The 10,061-nt window shown below is 44.0% G+C and overlaps 1 protein-coding gene across 6 annotated transcripts in view; it reads right to left on the bottom strand.

The window, feature by feature from the left end:
* ctnnd1 (catenin (cadherin-associated protein), delta 1) overlaps positions 1–9,659 on the bottom strand; it is a 32,401-nt gene extending 22,742 nt beyond the window's left edge. Inside the window, exon 1 of one of the 6 annotated variants that reach the window (XM_083930223.1) lies at positions 9,596–9,659. Coding sequence is in view for 2 of the 6 variants with exons in the window: in XM_083930221.1 (XP_083786347.1) it covers positions 2,909–3,049 (141 nt within the window). In the remaining 4 variants the exon portion in view is untranslated. The other 5 variants (XM_083930226.1, XM_083930224.1, XM_083930225.1 and 2 more) reach the window with 5 other exon arrangements.
* Between the last annotated feature and the right edge of the window lie 402 nt (positions 9,660–10,061).

Below are 10,061 nucleotides of genomic sequence, written 5' to 3' on the forward strand. Positions count from 1 at the left end.
TTTTCCTGAAAACTATTAAAATGGATTTATAGCGTTTTGGAAAAGAGCTCCTCAAATATTTCCTTAGATATTTTGTGAGTTTATTTTGTTTATTAGCTAACTAAAACATAGTGAACGCACCGCTCCAATACACATTTTTTTACTAAGACGGCGAGCTCACGACCTGCCCTACTCTGCCTCTGATTGGCTAGTATTCGTTACCTTCGTTGGTTGTGTTGAGGTTAGGCATGAGGAGTATGGTTGGTTAGGCTAAGAATACCAGGGTTAGCCAACCAGAGGCAGAGATGGGCGGGTCATGATTTTGCCGGTTGTTGAGTTGATGGTGGCCAGTTGGAAAATGTTTTACCCATCTCCCAACCAAAACATGACTTCACTTTCCTGGCAGTATTAAATGACTTAGTTAGATACAATTACAGCTAGCTACAAGCTACAGAAACCTCACAAGCTGATACCTGACATTTAATTTTATTAGTCATAAAGTGGTGTAAAAAATTTTTTAAAAAGGAATTAGTTAGAATCGGCCAAGCTATATAACGGTCACATTTTAATTGTATGTTTTGTACATTAATACATTAGAATGCTTGTCCAAATCACTGTTTTTTTAATAGGGCAAGTGAAACATGTAGGCCACTTGCCTTCGGCTTAATGTTAACTAAGCCCTGTGTAAACAACATTAACACAAACAAAGGCTTAAATGTATGCACACTTCACACCTGAGCATAAACCACTAAATGGAACACACTCACCAAACAAACAACTTATGAATGAACTGTGAATGCATTGAAAGGATGAATTAAATTAGCAATGAAATGAATAAAGACCCACGGAGAGAGACAAACAAGGAAGAGACTCATTCTTTCTCTTATGGAGGTGACACTACCAGCATTGCCAGCCCAGGAGTGGTGATGGGTGTGGTGCACTTTACATTCCAGCCACAGGGGGAGCTCTATGTATCACGACTACCATCTCTGCAGTCCTATCTCCACTAATATGGGGCTGAATTAGGCACAGCCAGGGGGGGATTGCTCAACAGTGATTCAGAGAGGAGATACAGTCGACTCGTCCTCAGAGAAATGTAAAATAGAAAAAACAGCACTAAGTGAAAGCTGGAAATAATACTTGCGAGAGAAGCAGTGACAACCTTTTAAAGATCCACTAAGCCAAGATAAATTAAATAAGACTTTGTTTAAGCAAAGTCACACACTCTTTAGTTCAGATAAGGACTCTGTCAGAGAGAATAGTAGAAAGTGCGGGGCAGATGTGAGCGTGTGGGAACCTGTCAGTTAAGACTGAGGTCGTGTTTCGCTGCCTGGGAGAGTGGCAGAGGCATGCCGAAGCCTTTGGGCTATGTAAATACACACAGCAGAGATAAGAACCAGCACAGGCTACATTTCTGTCCTGTTCTCACTACAGCACACTCACTATATGACTGCTCCTTATCAGCCACTAGAATTACACGGGACCGCAATGTGTCGTAGGACATTTGTGCCCACATGCAGGAGCGACAAACGAAAGAAGGAAAGTGAGCGAGCAAGATAGCCCAGTTGTTTATGAGAGTGTGTTTCAAAGGTTGCCTCTGGGCCAAAAGAGTGTGTGTGTGTGTGTGTGTGTGTGTGTGTGTGTGTGTGTGTGTGTGTGTGTGTGTGTGTGTGTGTGGTTTATTCACACTAATGACCAAGCGTGTCAATAAGGATGTGAAAGAATGAGCGAGAGTGGGTTGGGTCTGTCTATGAGGTAAACTTAGAGCATGAAGTCACTCGACAGTCTCCGAACCAGGTAGCTGACTCATGTGTGATACAGAGGGTGTGTAAGCAAACAGCAGTACACACTTTAGCTATGAAACCAATTCAGAAATAAAGATTTTTACCAAAGCAACTAGAGATTTTACTATATATATATTCATTCAAGTTTTTAAATTGCATAGTAAAAGTATCAACAGTAGTTCAACAGCAAATGCAATTGGCAACACGAGTGCCACCCATCGAAACTGAAGCCTTGCACACTGTTAACATCACCGTTCAACTGGTGGGATCTTCCAGTGTAAGATATTGCCAATGCTGACGTTAGTCAGAGCTAACATTAGCAAAATGTGCGCTAAACTAGAAATAAATAATTATTCGCCTCTCTGAAAACAATTATTTATCAACTACTGTTTTAAGGTGGTGAAGGATAATTGATTTCTCACCAATAACGGACATAGCCTTTGATAACAGAACAACTCTAGATGAAACAGGTCTGACTGGACCCTTGTCCTAGTATTCCTGGACTTTGCCCCACAAACAACAGAAGCAGACGGATGTCTTCCTTATACAGGAAATAAATACAAGTACAGAAGTAAATAAACCAGCTGGCAACCAACTCTTAACAATGGTCCAGGAAAAGCCCCAGAACACACTCAATCACTCTACATGCAAACTCTCCGTGGACGTCAAGACAAACATGATGTGTTACACTGGGTTAAGTTTGATTGGTGGATTGGATGATGAAGATGGGAGGACTTTTATTTTGAGATGGACAGTTACCGAGGAACCAGTGGAGGATGGGGGGAAAAAATGCATGATCAAAAGCTGTGAGGAGCCACAGAGGGTGCAAATGACCTCCTCAACAAGGCTGCATTGGAGGGTGCTTCAGCCACTTTATTTAACTCAACTTTTAACTCCCAAATGTCAAGCTAAATTCAAGCACACTTCAAGACTCCAACCTGACTAAAACCTACCAAGGAGGTATTTTTCCCCACATGGTTGGTTTAGGTTCTGCTGCCTTTCAGCCAGTCCACACAGATGGGATGTGGGTGAAGATGGAGATGATATTCGATGAACTCTCTCGGATCAAGGGTGAATCCAACGGACTTTTCGATGGAAAATGTGAGGGTGGGTGGAAAAGGGGGGCTGGGTTTGTTCCGCGTTACCTGCATGTTGGGGAGGGGGCGGGGCAGGGTGCCGGCACACGACCTCCGCTCCTCCTCCAGAGCTCGGCTCAGCATCTCAAACTGCCTCTCCTGCTCCCGCACCGAGGCCAGCAGGGAGGCCGTACTTGCACACTGCTCCATTCACACGCTGAGAGCAGAGCACAGGACAGGACAGGACAGGACAAGGTCAACACCAGAGAGTAGAACCAACACCGAGATTTAATCAAAGAACAGACACACAGCAGCCTGAATCACCCAAGTTAACAGATATAAAGCCAGAGGAGCCCTGGCACCGTGCACATCCAGGAATGCACATACAGAAGTGCTAATGAAGTTGAAATTTAGAGGTTAGAAAGCAGCTGGAGCTGATTCAGGAAGGCAAAGCAAGGGAAGATAAATGACGCAAGAGAGAACTAGGGAGATAAAGAAGAAGGTACAGAGAAAATGTGAGCACAGACAGAACCAGAGCAAGAAACACAGAGGGGACGAACAGCAGACACAAAGAAAGAGCTCACTACCTGAGAATCAATCTTCAAAAGTGATTATTCAGTTCAAATTCAAGGCGGGACCAGCCTCAGCAGAGCAGGGATGGAAGCAAACTACATTCACGTTTTCAGTGTTTCTTCACCTTCTGCTATGCAGGGTTAAAAATAGTTGAGAAAGTGAGATACATGACGGGAGACAATTACAGCATGTTTTCTGCTGCAGAGCTCGTTAGCACTTCTTCATTCCAAGGATGCAGAGAAAGTGAGGAAGGAGAGAAGGGAGACGAGTGCAAGTGTCAGAGCATTCAGGGGACGAAATCGCACCATCAAGTGACACCAAATGTGAAAATCCATAAGCGGTTTGAATTGAGAGGGTGTGTTCTCAGCAGGAAAAAAGACCTTGTTTTCCTCATTTGTACTCTGCAAGTTATATAATGGAGGACACTTCATGTTGCATGCACTCTATGGTCATTTACTGTAGCAGCTGATTAAATAAGGCCTGACTGCTAACAAACTGAAAGCAATAAACCAAATTCAAAATCGCAAGAAAAGTTGTAAAAACTAGAGCTGGTCAACAACCTTTTTTATTATGCATTGGACTTCAATCAATGGGCTATCATCCTCGTCTTCAATCCATTAGGGTAAAATGTGGCCGCTGGGAAAGTTTCAGTCCACGCCCTCTCAAATGGCCATTCTCTCGCCTTGTTTCCATTACAAAAAAAGGCCCCAGAGGGATTTACGAGAATCCGGAGGTGATGTATCACTCTGAATGGGTTTGGATCGCCGGTGATCAGCTGATCACAGGAATATAACACCTTACACGAAAAACAAAACAAAAAGCAGTTGAGGTACAACTTCCTGATATTAATGTTAAGTGTTGAGTGTGAAGTCCATTGACAAAGCAATCGGCTTGCTCCCTAACTGGCACAGATTTTGAATGGTCACATGCTACGAACATGCCATAGGATACAAAGCAGCAGAGCAAATAAGGAGAAACGTTTGGTTTTGTTTTTCTTTCAATTGTCAACCTGGACTTTTGGAAGATACAGCAGCTTAAACACATGCCACAGATGACCTAAACATAATTACAGAGGCATGATAATAACTGAACTTCACTCCAGCCCAAATTAAGACAATAAAGTCCCTTTTCTCAGACTTTCGAAGTGCTGGTCATGGAGGAATGAAGAATCTGGGGAAGATTACTTCAACAGTGTCTGTCTAATAACGGGATGACATGAGCGTGGCTCATCTCCAAACCAGGGCAAAAAGCATTTTGTACTTCAAAGTTCACTGACTCATGTAGATCAAATCTGCTCTCCATCTGCACACACAAGACTGGCTGAGTGAACAAAGACTCCTGTATTAGGTTTGAGTCCCCACAAATGCCAGCATGAGAGTGCGCACACATCGGTGTGAGGGCGAGCGATTGTGTGTGGGTCAGAGACTAAATAAAGGTGGCAAGTGTGCATGGCTGACGTCAGTTACATCCTTGAAAACTTAAAACTGAAGTGAGTTTTGGTAAAGTTAATGCTGCCCTGTTTCTTTTCACTTGTGTGCGGAAAAAAACATTTGCAGACAGAAATGCACAAAACACACACAGCGCCATTGTCATACATTCCACAGTAGGATTTAGCGTGTCATATCCTGTCTCAGCTGTTGGAAACTGTCCTAATAAGGGAGCACTTGACTCTGCCATTGTGCTGCTCTCATCCATCTCACACACCAACGTTTCTCCTTTCCAGTCAAACGCTTCAATCCTGGAGAGAGAGAGTGGGCCCCATTACTTTCTCTGAACCAATAAGGGCGTCCGACCACAAACTGACAAAGTGCTTCTTTAGTGGATAATGCTCACAAATTGAGAGATGGTTTGCAATGATCTCTCAAGTGGGTTTATGTAACCCTGCCTGTATGAATCTGAAAATGCATTAAATTGAATTCACTTAATTCTGACAGATCTTTGCTGGGATGAGTTGCGTTGACACTGAAAATCTGTGTGCGCCTACTTTTTTTTTCCCCCACACAGAAAATTGACCGGGAAACAATAAAGCATCGGTCAGATAAGCAGAATCGATGATGGCATTTGTATCAATAAAATCGCATCAATTTCCATCCCCAGAACTAGATTCGGCAGCAGGCTACGAATAAATGTTAGTTGTGTCATGAAGGTTGACTCCATAGCAGCTGTCAAGGTTTACATTAGGGACCGAGATTCGAACTTGGCAATGGACTATAACATCCTACAACAGATAAGTGGACATACCACAGCGTGGGTTGTTCTTTGTGGCTCTATCAAAACGTCAACACTTCTTTAGGCACAGAGGAAGACGCTCTCTTGTGTCTCCGTGCAACAGACAGACAGACCCACACGACCTCTACAGCTATGCAAGTCCCACCACTAACATTCTTGTGGCAGGGAGCAGTTGCTTGTGATAGAATTTTAAATGGCTTTAGCCACTTAAAGGCCGGCATTAGTCATTAACCTATTGTAAAGCTATTAGCAGCATCATATCTGCTAATGGGATGGCCCTGGAATTATGCTGCTAAGCCACTCACTTTCCTGAGCCAACACAACACATATGTACACACACTATCAGAGTCCACTACTCACTGAAAACTTTGTGAAGTACACACTCGCAGCCAGTTTGTTCGTCTATCACCCAGGGCCCCCTGAGTGTTGTGACTGCAGTGCATTGCCTCTTTATCATATGCTATCACTGCTATTTCAGCGACTCAGTCACTGGTGGTTGTGGCAGGCTGACATGCATTCTGTTGTGGCTTGGCCAAATGCTCCGCTGACTCAGCCTCAATTGAATGGTCACACAAAGATTTGGCCTCAGTGTGTGTAGCGTGTTTTGTGTGTTAGCCTTGGCCCACACCCAAATACTACCGCCTTTGCCGTCCTGACTTAAAACCGTAACCCCCCCCCCATGTGGCCTACAGTGTGGTGGCTGCAGAGAGAGCGCACATGCACACACGCCCACCCACACTCATATTCACACAGACTCTTCAGGGACCTCTGCAAGGCCAGCTGTCTAATCTACAGGACACCAACTTACTATTCTTAGTGAGGAAGGAAGCGTGCAGGGAACTGTATTCAGAGGGCAAAAAAGTTTTTGGACTTCAATCTTGGGTTTTTGTTCATTGTAATATGATAAAGCTTTAATGCCGTCTTTTCCCACTCTGAAACGCAGCATTACTGTTGCGTGATAAAAGTTGTGTTTTAGCTGATTGAAATGAATAATTAATGCCTCTACGTTTTTGACGATCATGGCCACTTGAAAATGTATTTTCATCCCACTAATGATATCATCTACCTCTAGTTTAGGTGAAATATTGTATCAAATAAGGACTGCAATTAATGATTATTTTCATTATTCTATATTTCTTGGTTTATCTGAGATTAATCACTGCACAACAAGAAACATCAAATGTCAAAGAATTTAGACAGGAATCCAGCCATCATCATCCATCATCTTCACCCACTTGTCCTTAAGGGGGTCGCGGGGGGCTGGAGCCGATCCTAGCTGACATTAGGCGTGAAGCAGGGTACCCTGAGTGCCACTATCTTGGCTATTTCTATCCCATTAATAATTTCACCTTCAGCAGTGTTTTACAAAATGAGCAGAGGTCTATTTTACTTAACAAATACCTATATTAAATGATTGTGGACGTTGATAAGGTCATAATCTACTAAATAAATTGTGGCTTGCCATTTTCATGGGGGAACCTTTGTTTATGTTTACCAGCATCTTAATGTTGTACAGTATTTTGGGCAAAATTCCCTCCAACCAGAGTACCAGTAACTTATTTTCTTTATTTATGACTAATGTAATAAATTAGTCTTGTTTTATATCATGAGTTCACTGAGTCAGTCACTTAGCGGTTAGATACTGTCATATTTGATTCAGTCAACATAGGCCAGTTCGACATCTGGGCAAGTACATCATCTTAGTCTTCAATTCAGGTTCAGTCAGAAATTACATGTTATCACAAAACACAGGAATTCAGCAACATAACAGATGATATTTCAAAACACATGTAAAAACGTGACAAACGGTGAACACTGCTGGCCAATCGCTGTATGGAAAAACAGCCAAGAAAACTAAAAACCAACGTTCAGCAGTTGGTAAAGATTTACCACTTGTGACTTGCAATCAGAGTGTGACCACCACTTAACAAGGAAGTGGGTTAAATAAATTGCTGCAGTGAGGACCATAAAAATTCAAAGACGCTCAACCTTTCCAAGAAGTTAACCACCAGCACTGAGGGAGGGTACGGTGCGACAACTTCCCTTCTAAGCTGCACATAAATCTGTGCACTTTGATTTCGCTCTGTGTATTCTCTCTCACATGACCTCCCCTGCATGGAAAGCGGGCTGACGTTCAAATAAAAACACAGAGGGCAGGTGTAACCGTTGGAAGTAGAGAGAGGAGGAGAGATAAATGGAGAGAGAGAGCACAGACAGACAGGGAGGAGGAGCAAATGCTGTATAAGAAAACCCCAGCTTCTGTGTGTCAGAGGGACACACCCATGGTGTGCTATGAAAGCCCGTCATTACAGAGGCTCACAAATGATAGCCCTGGTTAAAACAACTGGCTAAACATCAAGTCTTCAGCCCCCACAGACAAAAAGGCTCGGAAAAAAATTTTAGGCATCGAAAGAAATGTCCGACTTAGATTGTTTTGCCCCTCCTTTTTATATCTTACAGAGGGAACCTCTCTGAGAAAACAGCATGTCCAAACTTGCTCAAAATCTTTTCCATCTCTGTTCCAGCAGGTCAAAGCAGCAGACATGCCTCCAAGGTATTGAGAGGAGTATGACAGGCATGTCAAAGTTGCACTGAAACTCACGGTCAGCTGACTGTACCAACTCAAATCAACTATCCAGTTACTTTAGACAAGCTGTCAAACATGCCCGGGGCTTGGTTCGTATGTTCTTATAGAAGATCAGAGCTGCGAATTGAAAGCAGCAAGCGTACTCCCAGAGTGATGCACTTACTCAGATTTTACCCAGGTCCCTTTGAATAACCCAGCATCTGTTCACACCACAGAGCTGTAAATTGAGAAGGTGTCCGTAGCAAACCTTTCTACACAAGGGACTGAATAATGAAGCAACAAACAGGCCTGCCACCTTACCACACCCACACACCCAGACCCACACAACAGGTTCTTGCTCTCCACCCTCCCTTGCTCCACCACCACCACCAATCTCGTCTCCATCCCCTACCTGGCAAGCCACATCAAGAGACAGCTGCTGCAACACCAAACGGTGTGTTCTCACATTAGACTTTAAACGCACTCAAATGAACAAAAGTCAAAGGCAATCTGCGCCATGTCAGCATAGTCACCTGAAAGCACCACGCAGCTCCACCGTCCTCAGAGAGTGGGCGGCTCAGGTGCAATACAGAATAGGGAATGGATAAGTAAGCCGAGACTGGACTTTGACTCCTCATTTACTGTGGTCTGTGACGCGGCGGGCTGGCGGGCTGTCACTTCCGTGTCCTCTCACCTGCCCTGAACGCCCCCCAGGTGGGAGAAAACTGGCGGAAAAGTCTGGTAAAGTCTTGCTGCTTCGGCATTTACACGCAGCAAACAGAAAAGACTCATGAACATGTAATATAAAACGTTCAAACAGCCACCAACAATTCAGCCACTCACGTAATAACCTGCTCCATTAGCTGGTTAACGTTGCGATAACTGGACTATTTGTTCAACCAATTTAAAGTGCACGTATACGTGTTGTTAAACTTGTCCCAAGTGTCACTCGTAGTAAGTTATTCGCCAAGCTAACGAGTGGAAAACACCAACGCTAGCTGCATTAGCTCGTGCTATGGTAGCTCGCGTGCTAACGCTGCGTTTATAACAACCAAGTTCCCCACATTAAAGGTCACTCCTCTTTCCACCCACAACACATCCCGACCAGCTGTACCGAGCGCCAAACCGCCAAAGGACAGGCCGTTACCTGTTCTGGAGATTGTTAGGCTTGTTTTACAAAGTCCATAAGTGTTTGCGAGGTGGACTCAGGCCTACTGCTGCTGCCACTGCTGCTGCTGACACGACCAAACCTCCACCCGGGTGAGTTGAGATGAGACAACAAAAACACTCTCGGCGTGCTCCGACAAACAACTTACAAGTGCACAAACAAACTAGCGTCCACTGCAGGGCGAGCGCACTCTGAATGAAGAGCGAGAGAAAACACCCACCTATGTAGTTTCCTCTCCTCCTCGCCTCGGCTTGTTGTTCACTTGTCTCTGCTCTTCCTCTCCGCTGGGGGGAAGAGGCGGGGGCGAGTAGCGCAGAAGGGAACAGCGTGGACGAGAACAGCACGGGGGGCGTTCTTCAAATATAGGTTACAGGACATAAACGGGCACTAATACTTATTCATGTGTCACTAACTCTTTTTGTCTGTTGATGGGGTGCATCGGGAAACAGTGCAACAACATTTATGGAAGATTTCCCGTGGCTTTTTATGGACGTTACTATCATATCATCATTTAATTCATAGAATGTAAATCACTGAATTCATTTGCATTTCTTAATCATGCAGGAAAAGGCTATTTGCAGAATATTTCTCATGTCACGGTTCATAATGGAACGAATTAAGCCGATTCTACTTCAAACATATTCAGAGGTGTCTCTTTTTCTCCGCTTCCAGCCATTTAACACAAC

This window comes from Echiichthys vipera (genome assembly GCF_963691815.1).
Source record: "Echiichthys vipera genome assembly, chromosome: 2".
Classification (NCBI taxonomy): Eukaryota; Metazoa; Chordata; class Actinopteri; order Perciformes; family Trachinidae; genus Echiichthys; species Echiichthys vipera.